Here is a 19,939-nt window from a genome sequence, read left to right as displayed (position 1 = left end):
CCACCAGCCCTGTTGACATTAACACATCATGCTCTTTCACTGCCACTCGTCCATGTACCAAGGGGTGTAATCAGACACACACACACGCACACACACACACACACACACACACGCACACACACACACACACACACACACACACACACACACACACACACACACACACACACACACACAGTTTAATACATATGATAGAAATAGTGCCCTGCCTTTATTTACGTAAAATTACAATTATTATAAGGGTCTTTCACACCAAGTGTTTTCATGCACAAAAGCTTAAAAAGAAAGTTTTGGTTTGTTTACCACTCATCTGCAAATAAGTGAACCTGATGATGATGAGATGCTTGGGCAGTTTAAATGTCCATTCCAAAGTGTGTCGTCTCCGTCCTCGCTGACCCCCCCTGCCCCCTTGGGGGCGTGTCTAGTGGTCCAGCTGAGGCGGCGGCCATGATGGCGTTGAGGCGTGTCAGAGATGCGGAGCGCTGCTTGAGTTTTGGGGCGGGGCCCGGCTCCTCGGGGCCTGGGTCAGGAAGGTGGCCGTATCGGCGGCCATCTTCGTCGTACTGATAGAGACGGATGACGCGACTGGAACGAGACGGCGAGACTTGAGAGGAACAAAGTTCCTCTTTATTATCTTCGCCTCCATCTGTTTGTGAAGACAAACTTTCACTGCTCACATCTGCCCCTTCATCTTCATCATTACTCTCCTCTCCTTTCTCATCTTCCTTATTCTTTTTTACATCTACCTCAATCTTCTTTTTCTCATTGACCTCAATTTTCTCTTTCTCATCTATCTCGTTCTTCTCTTTCTCATCTTCCTCATTCTCTTGTTCATCTACCTCATTCTCTGTTTTGACTTTCTCATTTTTCTTTTTCTCATTTACTTCATTCTCTTTTTCATCTTCCTCATCCTCTTTTTCATCATCCTCTTTCCTCGAATTTTTACCATCATCATTTTCTTCTCCTGTGTCGTCTTCCGCTATCCTCCCATCAAAACCTCCCGCCTCCCCGTCTTCCTCTTCTTTCCTACTCATTCCCTCCTCATCCTTGTCTTGTCCTGATGGTTTGACTTCTCTGACCTTTCCATCACATTCCTCCAGCCTTCCTCTCGCCTCTTCTATGCTCCTGCCCTCCACGCGGTCACATGCTTCCCAGTAGGCCTGGGCCTCTTGTCTTTCCCGGAAGCTTCTCTGAGGTTTGGCAGGCGGGTTCGAACCCAAGCTGCTTGTGGTCTCGTCGTCCGTCACCTGCTCCCTCTTGTTGTACATGGATGAGAGCGTCGCCATGGTGATGTCAGCATCTGACAGGTCATGCTGTTGCCGTGGAGAAGAGGCAGGTAAGATCTTAGTGAGCCCCGTCCAACACCTGCAGGAACAAAGTAAAAAATTACAGTTTTTAAAGATTTTTCTGGGATTTTTTAAATCCGTGTATTTTAAAACTTTCTGCTGTCTTGGAAGATTTATCTACCTGAGAACATTTCTCCTGCTCAGAGCTCCGGCACTGAAGCCAAACACAAACGTGAGTAGCACTGAGGCCGCCACAGCTCCTGCCAAGAGCCGGTCAGAAACATTTTCCTGCTCCTCTGCAACAGGACCAAGCTCCCTCCTGAACCTGAAATATTCTTGTCCAACGTCTTCTGGCCGTTTGTAAAGCTGATAGGGGAACAATGTGGACCCCCCGTCGTGCCGCAAGAGGCAGTAATACAAGCCCTCGTGGAGGCTGCTCAGCTTGGTGACCACAAGGCTGCCATCATGGTGCATGTAAACCGGGTCCAGTCTGGCGTGGAAGCCAGGTGTTTGGAGGTGTCCAAAGGGGGTGTGCCAGTAGGCCACCACACCTGCTGGTGAAAGAGGAGCACACACTTATGTGTGGTAGTTCTAAGTGGGTGTGGGTACTAAAGGCAGCTAAAATTATAATACAGCTAAAACAGCTCGCCAGAATAAACTAGAGGACGCTGAACTTTAGTTTGGTAAATTTATTTCACATAGAAGACTCAAGGCACCTAGTAGTTAAAAGGCAATAATTTAACCGTAGCTTTGAATTAAAAGGACTAAAAACAAAAATGTTCCCACACTAAAAATCACCCAATGAATAAAACCAATCCTAAAAATAACAGTACCGGATTCTGCACAAACCCAGTAATTGAATTGAAAGTTAAAAAGGGTTTGTAAAACATTTGATGTTTAATAAATATAACAGTTAAAATAGTGAGATAAAAAACAGTGACAGGTTAAAGTGGTGCACGGTAAAACACTCCTTGCCCAGTGTCAATTGTTCGACATCTTCCCTAGTCCACCACAACATCCTTGAATTTGGTATTGTTTATGATCAATAGCGCTTTTTCTATTGGTATTTGTATTGTTCCAGTTGTAGTGTAAAAATGCTCATTGTCATTTCTATATTATTATTTATTTCACTAACTGCTTCTTTGCTATCACTTTTATGATCATATTTGTACATATCGTATGTGCTGCTGTTGTTCTATTGTTGTTGTTGTTTTTGTTGTTATTGTTGTGTTTGCTGTTGTTGTTTTTGTCTCTCTGTCTAATCCCCCTCTTCTCCCCACAATTTCCCCCTCTGTTTTCCTTTTTTTCTGCACCAAATGATAATATAAATACAGTTAATAAAGTCAAATTCAAATAAGGCAACAAGAGAAGTATCCTACACTTCTCTTTTGTAAAGTAAATCTGAACAGCCGATATGGGCATTTACATCAACTATATGATTTGCCTGAGATTCTGGACAGGACAAAAAAAAAATTATTTTGCATCAAAGATAGCTGAAAGTGTGTCAAAACTCAGAGGTTTTGGCATCCCAAGCGTTCCACTCAAGCTGCGGTTTAAAACGGAAGTTGCCAGAGTTAGATTGAGTCACCATGCTCTGCCTTTTATCGGTGTAGCGAAGCCAGAACTCTTGACAGGCAGGTTCCTAAAGCCCTTCCAATTTCATTTGTTTACAATAATCTATACATGAGCTGGAACCTTATTGTCACTGCACTGAAAGAGTACAACGAAATGTGTTTTAGTAAAACCTGTCCAAGAACAGACATACAGTATACAGGGGGAGACAGAACAGGAAGACTAATGGGTCGCCACCAAAGGGTAGGAAGATAGGTAAACTCCCAAATTTAGCTCCTACTGGGGCTATGGGCCCAGTTTGAGACCAGAAAAAAAACCTCAACATATACAGTGCATTGGAGAGCAGGGCAAAAATAGGCTTTAAGAAAGTTAGGACAGGTCAAGGCGAGACAAAGTAGCAAAAGCAGGTGTGATAAGAAGAGGGAGGGAAAGCGTCCGCCATTGTTGAGAGCCAGGGAGAAGTATACAGTCATCAGTGAAATATAAGTTCGCTAAACATAAATTGAATTAATGGCTGTGTTTACAAAGTGTGTGTGATTGACAGGTGATCCCTCAATCAGCAGGCTCTGCCCCTCCCCCATGTGACCAACAACAACAATGTCATGTTCCTCTTCAGCTTGGGTGAGTCGACATTTGACCTGTCACTAACCCGCCTTCTTTCCATCTCCACACTTGACAGTCACTTGCACCTCTGGTTGTCCTTCGACCCTGCTGGTGGGCAACACCGTCAGGGCATAATGGCCAACAGCTGCTACACCGGCGTATGCTGAGGCAGCCAGTAGAGCGATGAACGTTAACCAGCGGGTTAACATTTCAAACCTGAGGCAGACATAAAAAAAGTCAGCTGACAGCAGCTTGCTTGGCTAAATGAGAGCAAAACGCAACAATGCTGCTGGCTGTGAATAAATAGCCAAATCCTCTTAAGATTACATAATTAATTAATAATACTTAAAGTTGTGCATTAAGAAATAGGTTATTTAGATCTTGGATTGATCAAATCTAGTGTGCATTCGCAGCAGTAACAGAAACCCTGTCAAAAGCAGTGATCTTAGACATATGTAACTACCGTACAAACTTGTGATGCCAGCCTACACTTGTATGGCACACCACATGGCAGAAAAAGTGAAATAAAATAACAAATATTTGCATAATCACATAATTTGTTTTTACCTTTGACAGCCGTCCTGGTCATCAGAGAGTGCACCTGACTGTCCCGGTGTAAAGTGCACTTTCTCACATGACAAACTTCTGTCTGCTGATGATGTTAAAGATTAATGTCTGCACAGGAAACCACTCAAAACTACTCCATCTCTTTTACTATGGAGGGTCAAATGGGACTAAATTAAATAACTCTTCAAATAAATACTTAAATGTGTAATTAATTATAATTACAAATAAATACATACATTTGTTATTAAATGTAATTAATGTAAAGGTAAATTAAATTATATAATCATTTAACTATTTCAATATGTAATTATTATTTTAATTATTTAATTATTTAATTAGTTAGAAATTAAAAATTAATTCAACTATTTCATGAACCCATGTGGCAGCCCATACGCATTTATTTGATATGTCACACTCCGCCGTCAGACTTATTCTTAACACTTGTCTGTAGAACTTGGTCCAGACAAGCAGAGGAGTACTGGTCGATATATTGGTCTAAAAGTGCGGGAATAACTCCCGATAACTTGAATAAATTCCTCTACTTTAACTGCAACATGCTATGGGTCAACAGGTCTGGTTATACTCCACAGAGCCTGAAAATGTTATAACAGTATTTTTTCTTTAGCCGCCTTGCTTTTAAAGACTTCCAAAGTTCCAGGATTCAGAGAAAAGTATTGATTGGATTTGATTGTTTTTAGCTCTGTCCACTTACTTTGGTGAGTTAGTTTTACAGATAAAATACATTCATGGCCAGTGGCGGGCTGTGTGTTTCTCACCTAGACCTTCAGTTGTTATTGTACCGGTGAGTTTTCTGTGGCTTTCTATGGCTCGTATGGCCACTTCCTGTTTTCGCAACTTGTGATTGGATACTCACTTGGGACTTCCAAGTGAGTATCCAATCGCAGTCTCGTGAACATCAAGCTACCTAGTTAGCCTACTGTCAACAACTTGTAATCCAATTAACAATCGCAACTGTCTATCAACTGTATGTGTTGACAAATTAATCCGCCAACGGTCCCGGGTGTGGCTCTGCTTCCAGTGAGTATCCAATCACAAGATACGTAAATGTCACAATCGAGGCCAGCTAAAAGGCCTTACTGACAACAACTCGTGATCTGATTGGCTATCCCAATTGTCTATTAACTCTATGTGCCCGTTCATTTACAGTGCACGGACGCCCGCATTGTTGATTCTGCCAGATTTCATACAGCATGGCAACATAAGCTAGCTGAATTCTGATTGGATAAAAACTCTAACATAAAAACAACAGGTCTGGAATGAGCATAATATGACATGAAGAGAATATGAATATTTTTAGATATTTAGGGAAAGTAAATTAAAAATTACTTTTATATGTACAAACCCCGTTTCCAAATGAGTTGTGAAACTGTGTTAGATGTAAATATAAACGGAATACAATGATTTGCAAATCATTTTGAACCCATATTCAGTTGAATATGCTACAAAGACAACATATTTGATGTTCAAACTGATAAACATTTTTTTGTGTGCAAATAATCATTAACTTTAAAAATTGATGCCAGCAACACGTGACAAAGAAGTTGTGAAAGTTTGCAATAAATACTGATAAAGTTGAGGAATGCTCATCAAACACTTATATGGAACATCCCACAGGTGTGCAGGCTAATTGGGAACAGGTGGGTGCCATGATTGGGTATAAAAGCAGCTTCCATGAAATGCTAAGTAATTCACTAACACGGATGGGGTGAGGGTCACCACTTTGTAAGCAAATTGTCAAACAGTTTTAAAACAACATTTTTCAACTAGCTATTGCAAAGCATTTAGGGATTTTACCATCTACGGTCCGTAAAATCATCAAAAAGTTAAGAGAATTCGGAGAAATCACTGCACGTAAGCGACGATATTACTGACTTTTGATCCCTCAGGCGGTACTGCATCAAAAACCGACAACAGTGTGTAAAGGATATCATCACATGGGCTCATGAACACTTCATAAAACCACTGTCAGTAACTACAGTTGGTCGCTACATCTGTAAATGCAAGTTAAAACACTACTATGCAAAGCCAAACCCATTCATCAACAATATCCTGAAACGCCGCCGGCTTGGCTGGGCCCGAGCTCACCTAAGATGGACTGATGGAAAGTGAAAAGGTGTTCTGAGGTCTGACGAGTCCACATTTCAAATTATATTTGGAAACAGAGGACGTGGTGTCCTTCAGAACAAAGAGGAAAATAACCATTCGGATTTTTATTGGCGCAGTTCAAAAGCCAGCATCTGTGATGGTTTGGGGGTGTATTAGTGCCCAAGGCATGGGTAACTTACACATCTGTGAAGGCACCATTAATGCTGAAAGGTCCGTACAGGTTTTGGAGCAACATATGTTGTCATCCAAGCAACGTTATCATGGACGCCCCTGCTTATTTCAGCAAGACAAGTGTTACAACAGCGTGGCTTCGTAAAAAAAAAAGTGCGGGTAGTTTCCTGGCCCGCCTGCAGTCCAGACCTTTCTCCCATCAAAAATGTGTGGCGCATTATGAAGCGTAAAATACAACAGCACAGACCCCGGACTGTTGAACGACTGAAGCTCTAGATAAAACAGAAATGGGAAAGAATTCCACTTTCAAAGCTTCAACAATTAGTTTCCTCAGTTCCCAAACGTTTATTGAGTGTTGTTAAAAGAAAAAGTGATGTAACACAGTGGTGAACATGTCCTTTCCCAACTACTTTGGCACGTGTTGCAGCTATGAAATTTTAAGTTAATTATTATTTGCAAAAAAAAAAAAGTTTATGAGTTTGAACACCAAATATCTTGTCTTTGTAGTGCATTCAATTGAATATGGGTTGAAAAGGAGTTGCAAATCATTGTATTCCGTTTATATTTACATACAACACAATTTCCCAATTCATATGGAATTGGGGTTTGTAATTAGGATCATGATTTCTGGTTATGTTAGGCCAGCAGAGAAGGCCTTGCTGGCCCTGACGGCACACCATTGTTCATGGCACACAGATTAATGAAATATATAATTAAATCATGAATTATTACTTGTGAAATACAGTAATTAATTAAAGGGGTCAGTATAATTGTTTTTTTTACATTATAACACTGCCTTGTGGTCTACATCATATGTGATGCTGGTTCTTTGGTCAAAATGTTGAATAGACCGATTTACAGCCGCGTTCTGACTTCTTTGGATGAGCCGTTTTGTGGAGGGTCTTTTTTACGTGCCTCCACATTTGACAGCGTCTTTTCTTCGTCATCCATGTTTAAGTTTTTAGGACTTCATATGGAGTCTACTGACAGATATAATTCAGAACTATACGCTACTTTGTATTAGAAATGGCAACAACAGAGGATGCATGTGCATGTACGAGCCAGTATCTCCCACAACAAGAGGATAGAGAAATAGAAGGAACTTATTGACAACATGGTCGGACTACAATGGAGGACCTGCGCAAAGCTTTTTGGGTATATCTCCACCATATATGGGGATATCTGCCGATGTCACCCATTGGAAAAACGTCAGAAATGGGGCAAATCCCAAATGGCTCGTTTAGCGGTGGTATGAAGGAAGACAAGATTGTTTTATAACTTTCTCCGCAGTTGGTTTTGCCAAATTAATTGAATACATGTACTTTTACATCACATTAACTAATGACACATTCAATTACACATTTCTGTCTTTAAATCCAATTTTAATCAATGACACATTTAAGTAATATTTTAAGATTTATTCATTTAATTTTGTCCTATTTGACCCTCTATACCAGTGGTTCTCAAATGGGGGTAGGCATACCCCTGGGGGTACTTGAAGGTATGCCAAGGGGTAAGTGAGATTAAAAAAAAAAATAGTCTGAAAATAGCAACAATTCAAAAATCCTTTATAAATATATTTATTGAATAATACTTCAACAATATATGAATGTGAGTTCATAAACTGTGAAAATAAATGCAACAATGCAATATTCAGTGTTGACAGCTAGATTGTTTGTGGACATGTTCCATAAATATTGATGTTAAAGATTTCTTCTTTTGTGAAGAAATGTTTAGAATTAAGTTCATGAATCCAGATGGATCTCTACTACAATCCCCAAAGAGGGCACTTTAAGTTGATGATTACTTCTATGTGTAGAAATCTTTATTTATAATTGAATCCGTTTATTTTTCAACAAGTTTTTAAATCTTTTTTCCCAAATAGTTCAAGAAAGGCCACTACAAATGAACAATATTTTGCACTGTTATACAATTTATTAAATCAGAAACTGATGACATAGTGCTGTATTTTCATTCTGAATCTCTTTTTTTCAACCAAAAATGCTTTGCTCTGATTAGGGGGTACTTGAATTAAAAAAAATATACACAGGGGGTACATCACTGAAAAAAGGTTGAGAACCACTGCTCTATACTTTGCTTCTCATCAGCCAAAGTAGTCCTTTGTTGCCTTCCAGTGGTTAATCTTGTCAACGAGTGGTGGCAGATACAACTTTTTTTTGTCACCAATACAGCTATCAATACTTTTCACTTGACAATTTTTAAATTAAATTAAATTTTCACCATAATTGAATGAGGTTGTCTTGAATCAACATGCTTTGTGACTTTATCTATTCAATGTCCATCCATGTTCTACCGCTTATTCCCTTTTGGGGTGGTGGGGGGCGCTGGCGCCTATCTTAGCTACAATCAGGCGGAAGGCGGTTTACACCCTGGACAAGTCGCCTGTCACATGTCAATGTCACATTGAAGTTTGGTAACTTCCCAACAAACAGCATGGATCAACGTTGTCTAATTTAACAAATACAACTATTTTGCAACAAATTCTTTCGAAGTAAGTTCGAAAATACATTTATGTATAATCAACGTTGTGTCAATGTCTTTTGTGTCTGTTGGAAATATATTTGCATCATTTATACATTAAACTGCCAACAAGACGTCAATCTATCAACATAATTATGTGATTATCCTCTTGTTACAGAATATTGTTTGAGGAAAATAAAATAACTCGTGCATTGATTGATTGAGTGATTGATTGATACTTTTATTAGTAGATTGCACAGTTCAGTGCATATTCCGTACAATTGACCACTAAATGGTGACACCCAAAAAAGTTTTTCATCTTGTTTAAGTCGGGGTCCACGTTAATCAATTCATGGTAGTAATTCATTCAGTGCAAAAAAAAACCAGTAAACGTATAACCTAATTTTGTTATTTAAAAACGGTGTTTTATCCCCCTAAACGTTTTGGTATCAAAACGTATTGTCGGGGTTGCAGCCGCCATATATAAAAGCCAAACACACATTTGTGAAAATAAACACAGTGGAACTGTAAATTATCGATCTCATTACGCTAGTGTTGACCGTTAACGCCACTTCCCTGGTATCGACAATTGGATCGCTCCACCACCACCCGTACTGTCAGCTGCATTTAATTGAGCCCCTTATCAAAACCGCAAGACCAACTCTAAAAATCACCAAGACCGATGCACACTCCAAAAACTAATAATACGACATAGGCAACGTGGCAGCCAGGCTACGTGGAAAAAGGACACTACATAAGGTTGTTGTCATGCGACAATGTACACAAACACAATGCCATGTGTCGTAAATACCATAGTATAAGTCACCGTCATGTTTGTCGTTGTCGGCAATAATACATCTAATTTACGAGGAAGTTTAAACTATATCGGCGTACGTTGACAATGTGATATTCGTGCTTTTATGACATCAGTCGGTCGGGAAAGAATGAAGGAAACCTCATCTTGCCATTTGAAACAACGTGGATGTTCTTCAAAGGCATTTGGTCCCAGTTTATCAGCGTGTCATTGAACGCACCACCAATTCGACTCCAGATGCGCGAGGGCCCTTGAAGACGAGGCGAGTTAGTTTCTTGCTTTGTTTATTATTTTTTTCAATGCTCTTAAAGTTCTCTGCTGGATGGGAGCAACACCCTGAGCTCTTAGTCATACTTCTCCTCCGCATAAGACGACGAAAAGACAGCAAAGTTTAGCAAAGACGAATAGAAGCACAGCTGACAGACATTTGAGGTAAGCAGTTAGATACTGTCTCGTATTGCTCGTACTAAAACTTCCTTTTTTGTACCCAGTAATCTAAAGTTGACGTGACTTTATTATACTCAAGTCGTGAGAAAAGGACACGTTTAAAAAATATATATAGAAAGTGGGGCAAAACTTTTTTGAATCGATGTCAAACTCACTTGCGATACCTTTCAAAATAAAAAGGCAATATTGTGACTTGTGAAAAACTGGTTACTCATGAGATATTGTATGAGGTTATTGCAAACAGTTCTTAGTATCATTATGATAAACATTTTGGTAAATTAATGAATACTGTAGCTTACTGACAGTGTCAAGTAAAATTACTTTTTTAAGTTCAAATTTTTTTTATAGTTCTCATTAGAATTTTCAACTGTACCCAATATTAATTCCTAGTTATTCTGGAGAGTTACTTTAGTCTCTGTAGGACACTATCTTTTTGAGTTATTATCTTTTTGAGTTATAGACTTGTCTCCAAAACCACTGGGAGTAAAGTTCCCGTTTTTGTGGTCAGGGGCCAAGCAAGCTTGCAGATGCTATTTCAGTCTGGTGTGTTCAAGAAGCACGATTACAAGATGAACATGTGATGTTTGAACATCTGTTGAACGCCCACATCAAACCATGCCCTGCCCTTCAGTTTTCTTTCTCCACACTGTCAAAAGCTGCTCTGATTACACACACACACACACACACACACACACACACACACACACACACACACACACACACACACACACACACACACATTCATTAACGGTATTAATTAGCTGTACTGGTCAGGTTGTCCTTGAGGAGGTTTCACTTTTCCCCCGAGCCCTCTATCAGTTTATGGTCAAAGACTAAATACAGCTTGAGTCTGACATATTTAGGTTTAGGTGTAATTTATTCAGACCATACATGTGTGGTTTATATGATAGGACGAGAGCTGTATTCTGAGGGCATTTTTACTGTATCGATCACAACTCGACTGTTCAGTTTGTCTTTCAAGACAATGCCTCTCACCTGAGCACCTTTTATCAACAGTTCTTGCTCATAATCAACAAACTTGAAGAATTCAAGGAACTATATTGACTATCAACATAAATGTGTTAGAGGAGAGCCATCCTATACTAGCTCAGAACCCTACACTACAATATCATATTATACCAGAGCTGTCAAATGATTAGATTTTTTTATCATATTAATCACGGTTCAAAATTAATTGGTTGCAGTTCTACAATTATGTGATATGCTGTTCTATCCAGTCTTTGAGCAGGAACTTAAATTTGTTCTCCAGTTTGGATGGATACAAACCCATTCAATAAGAACATTGACCGACATCTTAACAGTATGAATAAACTGGTATCTATGTGTGCTGGTTGTTTACAGGAAGCAGAATGGTGATCCCTTACAAGGGCCAGTCCTACGCTGATCTAAAGAAGAAGTGTCACCAGCTTGGGTGCCTCTTTGAGGACCCTCTCTTCCCTGCTTCTGACCAATCGCTCTTCTTCCATCGCAACCGCGTCGGCCTCGTCATCTGGAAGAGGCCAAGGGTGTGTCCTGTGCTTTCCTCACAATTTTTTCTAGTGCACTTTATTGAGGCATGACAGCAACATGAAGCATTTGTTTAATGTTCTGCAGAAGGTTCATGCAATTATTTGTACTCATTGTTCACTCTGTACAGTGTTTCTCACAGGCCTGCAATCCATTTGTGGCAGCGATGGGTTGTGCGTTTTGTCAATTTTTCATAATTGGTCATGATGCAAAAAAACCATGAAGAGCAAAAGAAATATGATTTCAAGTACAAATTAACTTTGTAGTGTCGCCTATTTATGTTGGGTTTTACGCAAATCCCAAACACGATAAAATCACCTACAAGTTATTTTAGATTGGAGCGGACCCACGGCCGATAGTTGAGAAGACCGACAAGTGCCTTCATATCAGTTTCCAAAAGTGTCTTCACTAAATGTGTCGTATTTTTGTAAGTTTCACAAGGGGTGTGATTACTCGCTAAATATAGCAACAGTGTTGCTAAGTTGACAACACTGATCCCTCTTGCTTCGTCTTATTCTTTGGCACACCATATGAATTGTTTATGACCAAGCGAACAGGTCAGGTCAAATCTATTCTCTTTGTGGTATTACAAACTTGAAGTAAGGAACGTATGAGGACCACTGCTATATGTGTAAGTGTATTAGATTTTTGTATGGTTTTTAAAATCTCTTCATTTAACTCCCAGCTTTAGAGCTCCCTGTGGTGCACCCTTTACATAGTCGGAGGGTGTTTCCTTGCTGCCTTTCCTTGCTGTTTCCTTATGTTTCCGTATTTTGTTTCATTTTCATGTTTGCTCAAGCTTCACCAAGTGTTTACGTGACTGAGGGCGTCGCCTCCGAGCATGACATCCTTCTACGGGCGACAAACTAAACAAAACGTAGTATAGTGTGAAGTACACAGAGACCTAAGGTATACTGCAGGAGAATTTATTCAACCTCATCAACTTTACTTGTGTAGTTGTGGTCCAGAATCATACAAATCAACATTAAAATGTTAATTCATCAGATTAATGGCTATTTACTAAGTTACTGGGGAACCTAAGTGTCTCTGAGATAGACAAAGGCAAGGGATCCTCAACCCAAAATGTTGAAAGAGCCGTATTGGACCAAAAATACAAAAAATAAATCTGTCTGGAGCTGCAAAAAATGAAAAGCTGTATATAATTCTTATAATGAAGGCAACACATGACGTAGGTGTCTATTAGCTATAATAGCCTGATATCAAAATGACTGTTTCACAGGCTGAAGCAAATATTCCTTGACAGAAGGGTTGAAATTTTAATATTCTACACATTTTTACAACATTATAAACCATTAGTAAATCAGAGGCTACTCTGATGGTAAGATAATGCCTGGAAATTACTGGCTTTTAATGGCCAAATGTATAGATGTGTGTGTCCAAGTTAATGGAAACAGCAGGCTGTCCTCTTTTAATCGATTTATTACAATCTTTGGCAAGTTAGGTAATGTTTGCTGTGGTCTGGAACAACATGGCACACAAAACAACTATCTGAAATGCAGCCAATATTGCATGCAGATAATGTGTCATGAGAGATGCAAAACTAAATTACATACAAAGAGGATAAAAGTAAAGGATATTAAATGAGCTCAAATATACCCACAAATGAGGCATAATGATGCAATATATGCATACAGCTGGCCTAAATAGCATGTTAGCATTGATTAGCTTGCAGTCATGCACTGATTAGCTTGCAATCATGCACTGACATATTATGCCTGAATGGCACTCCAACAAGTCAAAAACATCAACAAAGTGCACCTTTGTGCATTCACGCACAACATTAAACTTTTGGTCCAAATATTGTTTTTTTACGTTAATTAAAATTATGCTAGCAAGTAATAACGTGTGATTATTCATGATTATTCCAAATTCAAAAGTGTTATTAATCATGATTTATCCAAATATTAAAAAGCGTAAATAATCATTCATCCAAATTAAAAGTGTGATTAATCCAAATTCAAAAGTGTGATTAATTGGGTCTAAAAATGTACCATTTGACCACACTAGTTTTCATATGATATTGTAGCGACAGGAGTTTGCATGTTCTCCCCGTGACTGCGTGGCTTCCGTCTGGGTACTCCGGCTTCCTCCCACCTCCAAAGACAGGCACCTGGGGATAAGTTGATTGGCAACATTAAATGGTCCCTAGTGTGTGAATGTGAGTGTGAATGTTGTCTGTCTATCTGTGTTGGCCCTGCGATGAGGCGGAGACTTGTCCAGGGTGTACACCGCCTTCTGCCTGAATGCAGCTGGGATAGGCTCCAGCACCCCCTGCGACCCTGAAAGGAACGAGTGGTAGAAGATGGATGCATGAAGTGTGTGTGTATGCTTCTGAGTAGTGATCCAGCAGTTGGGCTATAGGTGGCAGTGGCTTGTGTCTACTAGTTAGGAGTCAAACCAGAAGAAAAGCATGTGCCGACCGCGTTGGCTGCATTGAAAAGTGTAGCTCATCTTGCTGTAAGGTGGACGGTGCTGTTTTGCTGACGCCAACAGAGACTGGTTTGTGCACAGTCGTTTTGCCTTACGCCATACCGCCGACGTGACAGTATTTCATACTCTTATCTAAAACACAACTTTGGCGCTAATTTTATTGGATATCTTGACTACAATGACAAATCTTTCCTAGATGTGCATATCTTTCTTCCGGCGGCAAACAATCCATCCATCCATCCAAAAATAAATCAAATGTATGTAGAACCCAGGTAGAAACTGCCACGCTTTTATTTTGATACTTATTTAACACTGACCAGGAAGTCACTCAGTATGTCTCCATGCACTTAGTGATTTCTCAAATATTTCAGGGTGTTCTTCTGTACTTACTTCCTCTGTACTTACTTCCTCAGTTACTTGGTTACATACAGAAAACCGCGTGCAATATCAACTAATCGGTGTGAAAGATAAACACAACGTGGCTCCCGCTGACCTCATTGGCATTGTGCTTGCAGGAACTGTGTGGAGAGCCGAGCCTCGTTGTGAATGGCATCAGCGCTCATGATCTCAACCAGGGTCTCCTGGGGAACTGCTGGTTTGTGGCGGCCTGCTCCTGTCTGGCCTCACAGGAAGCCCTCTGGCAGAAGGTTAGACACTTCCACCTCCACCTTTTGTGTTTGTTTGTTTGCATTTCACCTCCCAGGGGGTGGAAGAAGGGGATGAGTCAAATGCAGAGGAGAATTTCACCGCACCTAGTGTGTGTGTGTGTGTGTGTGTGTGTGTGTGTGTGTGTGTGACTATCAGTGGTACTTTAACTTTAACTTGCATGATTATTGACTTGCCACACAACAAGCAAGACCACTTATCTAGCTCTGCTTTACAACACAAATAGACACACACACACCATCTTTGTAATTTAGTATTCCTTAGCAATGTGTGATATCATCATTGTCAGTTTTGTGGACTATAGTCAACATCAAATATTCTACGGTAAATTGGAAACCAAAAACAGCATGAAGACACAATCGTTCCATGCCCTTGTTTGTTGTATATTTACAGTAGACGTCCGGATACATTTTGTGTGTTTTCCCATTTTATGGACAAAATAGATAGATAGATAGATAGTACTTTATTGATTGATTGAATGAATGAGTTAAAAATTGTGTCCAAATTTGTACGGATTAGTGAGTGTGTTGGTATGATAGAAGCTTGTGAGCATGCAAGAGCTTGTGAGTGTGAAGTCTAAGTGGCAAAAACTGAGTGACCTCTCACTAACCAAGCACCCCGTGCCTTGTCACTTCAGTGCCTATGTAGAGCTGCTCATTACCGCCACTAGTGGTCAAAAGAAATATAAGTCACCCAAGAAACAAATGCCAGCACCAAAATAAATCCAAAACCAACTAGAGCCAAATCAAGCATAAAAGGTTCCGACAGCCAAGTTGTGAACTCCATTTTGACTCAGTTTCTCCAGCAATCAATTATTTGGAAAGGCAGTGAGTGTACCAGCAGGTAAACCAGGTCGTTGAGAAACCAGCATCCAATCAATTATTATTATTATTATCCGTATTATTCCTTCTCAACCTTTGAGAAACCAGCATCCAATCAATTATTATTATTATTATCCGTATTATTCCTTCTCAACCTTTGGATTAGTTTGACTATCAATACAACCGATGTTCCATTTCATTTTTAATAACGTAACTGTGAAACGTCTGAGTAGAAGATTATTAAGAAACACTATTGCAGTGTGTGTGCATGTGTGCACTTTATTTGCACTGTCTGTTGCTGTGTGCTCTTGAGGGTTCTCATCTCACTTTTGAATAAATTGGAGAGATTTTTAAAACGTCACTGCACTACATCACTCGGCTGAGCATCCTTTTATAATCACAACCATTGACAGTGGTCCAAACATAGGTGCTGGTTCTGCAGAATAATTAAATCAAGAATCTGTACTAAACTTAAAGCAGCACTAAGTAACTTTTCAACTTTCAAAATAAATTTCCATGGCTTTTGGGATGATACATGGACTTACAACTAGTTGAATGACATATCTGTCATGGCCTGAAGGGGTCTGTATCACTTTCACTCTGACTAAGCAACTTTGAGGAGGATGGTAGGAACCTTGCCACACAAAAAACTACAAGTGAGCTGACTTGCTTTACAGCATACAGTACGTCACTCCTCCTTTCCCCATTTGTTAAAAAGACGGAAGTAGATGTGAACGCCTACGTGCAATTACTGCCATGGCAAAAGAGCAAAAACAACAACAAAAATTTTGTCTGAGGAGAAAATGAAAAAGGGAGGCCACCTGGATAAAAGGACCGTCAAGGATGAACATTGGCCCGGCTCGAGCTCAAAGACTAGGAGGGGTTCTGTTCCTGCTTTACTCGTAAATAACTTTCAATGCTCAAATCAAAATGATAATGCTAATGTTAGCTATTGGAAATTTGTGTGGTGGCAATAAATAGCCACAAGCTTGATAGTTAGCAGTTCCACACTGACAAGACCAGAAGTACTGTATAAAGAATAAACAATGCGATGACTAAAACCCGCAAATATAAAATCAATATGTAGGTTCCTACTCTGAATCATTGCGGTATTATCGTTACAGTAGTTTCTGCCGATTTCTATGCTATGCGCTGGTCCTCATAGGAAATGTGGTATTCCTTGCTGGTCCTCATGGGAAATGTGGTATTGCTTCAGGCAAAACACTACCGCGTTGATCCACCAGCGCCGCCAAAATCAACCAGAACTGAAAGTTCCTAAGTGGGGCTTTAAAAGGTTAATTACAATGGACTTCCTCAAAGAGCTATGACCTCTACTGGTTGACTTGTTTACGGTTTTTTTTTGTGAGCAAGAAGACACATCATCATAGCATTTATCACTTTTATTCTGTTTAGTTTGTGTTCTTCGGTCATCACAGGTCACATTTAAACAACTTAAAAAAAAAAATTGCAACTAGAAGTTTCCTCACTGGATGCTGCTGAAGATGCTAACAGTTAACAGTCATTTTCACCCCTAAACGCCACCGAGCAGAGCAGTTTTGCTGCCTCTGCACCGTCCTTGAACGCAAACAGGAAGTACATGACCTTCCTGACTTTAGCCAGCTCCGCAATCCTCTCGCCAAATTCTTGCATGTCGGCTTCCAGACACTTCAGTCGCGACTCATCGGGGTCGCCAGCGTTGCGCCAAAATGTTCCAATGGGTTCCAGGAGCTGACGGGTCATGAGGTGGGTGAGGTCGGGGGTCCAGTGCTGCGAGATGCCCGTGATAGTCACTCGGCCGTGGCCACCAAGGGACACGTTCCAGCGGGAGAAAATCAACTCCTGGTTGTGGAAGTCCAGCCGGTAGACGGCCTCATGGGGAAGAAGCAGGCGCTCACCGTCCTGACGCTTCTGACCGGACCTCTGCAGAGATGACACACGGAGACGCATCTTCTGCAGAAGACCACCGAATAGTCATCAGTCTGGGACAATCCCTTTGACCTCATAACGCAAATGACATTACATGTCAAGTAAATTACAGTCAACATTTTAAAAGTGCATCAACAGCATCCAAGGTCCAAAATGTAATCATCACCTTTTGTACGCTAACATTTTGTCATGAGTGACAGTGGAATGCTCACCTCAGTCAGCGCTGTGTCCTCCTTAAACTCCAGCACCATGGTGTTGGATGGAGCTTCGGCCTGATCCATGTCCCGCTTGGAGCTTGTAGTCCCCGGTCAAGGAGAGGGCGCCCTGGTCTCTCTGGATGTTATGATGGAGCGTTGTTGGAGCTTCTGCTTTTTGTCCCTTTTGCCCTCTCCTATCTATGGCTCCGCCCCCTTCCCTTTTCCACAACTATTTCCATCACAGTGTATCAGTTATGTTCCTCCCCATGGCAAGCACCCACACAGCGGTGCCTGCAGGCAACAGTGATTTGGAGACATTGATTGACCTTCACAGTGACAAAGCACGTCAATGTGTGCTGCAGTGAGGCTGTTGAAGTGATGACGTCATCACAAAGAGAAGTAGCGGCCAAGTCTTTTTCTGTGGAAGTGTAATGGAGGGGAGAAATGTGCGTTTGCCAGGCAACATGAGGCACTGATGACGTACAGGAGGGAACTCTGGAAGTCTCCTGAGGACTTCTGGGAGCGCCGCTGCTCAATGGATCACTTCTCTATTTATATCGGTGCATGTATGCACTCCAGTGAACATGTTGCTGTGTCAGGAGGGAGCGCTGTGCAGGATATGGTCGGATGACGTCTCCATGTTAGAAAGGCGGTGGTGCAAGTTAAAGATAGAACGTAGAAAAAATGTGATAGTGTGCTTGTCGCTTTGTTCTTTTGTTACTCCTTTTAGTTGTTTTTATCGCACAAAATTCTTGCTTCAGCTGAACATTGTTTGAAATTTAAGATCAGTCTTAAAAACATCTTGATATCAACCAAGCCTTACTAGCGCTGCAAAACCCTGTTGAATATACTTGTAATGGTGGGTCCCAAAAGGGCTTACAGAACAGAAATCAACAGAAAGACTGAGAATAAACCATCAATTCAAGAACATAAACTATAGATAAGTGAACATTTTTTGTTATAATTGTCTAAATAGAGCTACATGATTTCTCTGTTATGCACTCCAAATTGCCAACAATTCATGTGTACACCTTTGTGTATCTAAATAATGTAAAACTGCTTTGTAGCAGTTCTCTATAAATTGTTAATATTAAAGTTTGAGCATCAAATATATGTTTATGTTCCATTTCCATTATTTCCTGTTAAATAAATACTATAATTTTAATATAAGTGTACGCACTGCGGATAATTTAATTTTACACTCTGCTCAGAGCAAGTGAATACATTGTACCCCTTTCTCCCTAGCTTCTTTGCTTAATAAAATGGCAAGACACTAGAGATGTGCGGATAGGCACTAATATCACCCACAACACTATAGTCGTCATCCACCCGCCATCCGCCCGAACCAACATTTTATCAACACCGAAACCGCCCGCCACCCGCTCGTTGTTATGTATCAGGGGTCGGTAGCCTTTACCACTCTTAGATCTAATTTGACCCGTTTCGCAGAGTATAGAAGACAATGGGAGCCGCAAACATCCTCGTGACTGTTTGCTGGTGCTTACTTATCCAGATAACGAGAGTAAGGGCGTGCTATGAAGCCATTGCCTTTGACACCTTCTACAACATGTACAAACTGTTTGCCAGTCCAGCAACATGTTGTGTGCAGCTTCCGCAGAAACACGTACAAGATTGAAAGGCAATACTGGGTGCCACAGAGTACACTGATGGTTGTGATATAAACAATTTTAACACTCTGACTAATATGCGCCACACTGTGAAGCCACACCAAACAAGAATGACAAACACATTTCGGTAGAACATCCTCACAGTAACATAAACGCAACACAACAAATACCCAGGATCCTTTGCATCAATGACGCTTCCTGAATATATTTTATACCCCCGCACCCCCTACCCCGCCGAATGGTTCAACCGCCACCCGCCCGAATCTATTTAAAGTCTAATTTTTTGTCATGTCACCCGCCCGACCCGCGGTTTATCCGCGGATGAGACCGCAAACCGCGCATCTCTACAAGACTCTCCCTTGAATGCGTGATCGGTAATTAACTGAAAAAACTGAATGCGTGTTCGGTAATTAACTGAAAAAAAGGATGAGGCTTTACTTTTGTCTCATAGTCTGAATTGAATCTGAAATAATGGAATGCACCATATTCAGATTTATTTAAAAGTATCTGCATATCCTAAATTATGCAAAATTGATTTATTACATTGTACAGTAATTATAACTCAAATATAAGTGGTATCAAACGCTTTACAGATGCGTTTTCCTTTGTACTTTATATTTTAGTCGACTGAATTTACTGTAATTTTAGTTGACTA

The 19,939-nt window shown here is 40.4% G+C and overlaps 3 protein-coding genes across 7 annotated transcripts in view; 1 reads left to right on the top strand and 2 right to left on the bottom strand.

The window, feature by feature from the left end:
• Positions 1 to 215: 215 nt before the first annotated feature.
• Positions 216 to 1,819, bottom strand: LOC133537335 (high mobility group nucleosome-binding domain-containing protein 5-like). Its single transcript, XM_061878364.1, has 2 exons — positions 1,468 to 1,819; positions 216 to 1,365 (listed from the first exon to the last, which is right to left on the bottom strand). The coding sequence occupies exons 1-2, from the start codon at positions 1,758 to 1,760 to the stop codon at positions 354 to 356; spliced, it is 1,305 nt and encodes a 434-aa protein (XP_061734348.1). The 5' UTR covers positions 1,761 to 1,819; the 3' UTR covers positions 216 to 353.
• Positions 1,820 to 3,360: 1,541 nt separating this feature from the next.
• Positions 3,361 to 19,939, top strand: part of LOC133537469 (calpain-5-like) — a 37,910-nt gene continuing 21,331 nt past the window's right edge. The window contains exons 1-3 of one of the 3 annotated variants that reach the window (XM_061878501.1): positions 3,361 to 3,479; positions 11,431 to 11,594; positions 14,562 to 14,693. In XM_061878501.1, coding sequence (XP_061734485.1) covers positions 3,461 to 3,479; positions 11,431 to 11,594; positions 14,562 to 14,693 — 315 coding nt within the window. In that variant the 5' untranslated portion in view covers positions 3,361 to 3,460. Of the gene's footprint in view, positions 3,480 to 9,571; positions 10,054 to 11,430; positions 11,595 to 14,561; positions 14,694 to 16,293; positions 16,436 to 19,939 lie in introns of those variants that run through there. The other 2 variants (XM_061878502.1, XM_061878503.1) reach the window with 2 other exon arrangements.
• Positions 16,919 to 19,153, bottom strand: LOC133537470 (olfactory marker protein-like). Of its 3 annotated transcripts, none has more exons than XM_061878506.1 (2): positions 17,672 to 19,153; positions 16,919 to 17,480 (listed from the first exon to the last, which is right to left on the bottom strand). In XM_061878506.1, the coding sequence occupies exons 1-2, from the start codon at positions 17,738 to 17,740 to the stop codon at positions 17,046 to 17,048; spliced, it is 504 nt and encodes a 167-aa protein (XP_061734490.1). In that variant the 5' UTR covers positions 17,741 to 19,153; the 3' UTR covers positions 16,919 to 17,045. The 3 variants fall into 3 exon arrangements, with proteins under 3 accessions (XP_061734490.1, XP_061734491.1, XP_061734489.1); XM_061878507.1 differs by having other exon boundaries at positions 16,919 to 17,531; positions 17,672 to 19,137; XM_061878505.1 differs by having other exon boundaries at positions 16,919 to 17,483; positions 17,672 to 18,725.

This window comes from Nerophis ophidion, linkage group LG18 (assembly GCF_033978795.1).
Source record: "Nerophis ophidion isolate RoL-2023_Sa linkage group LG18, RoL_Noph_v1.0, whole genome shotgun sequence".
Classification (NCBI taxonomy): Eukaryota; Metazoa; Chordata; class Actinopteri; order Syngnathiformes; family Syngnathidae; genus Nerophis; species Nerophis ophidion.
The sequence above is the reverse complement of the archived record's forward strand: the minus strand, read 5'-3'. Positions and strand labels throughout refer to the sequence as shown.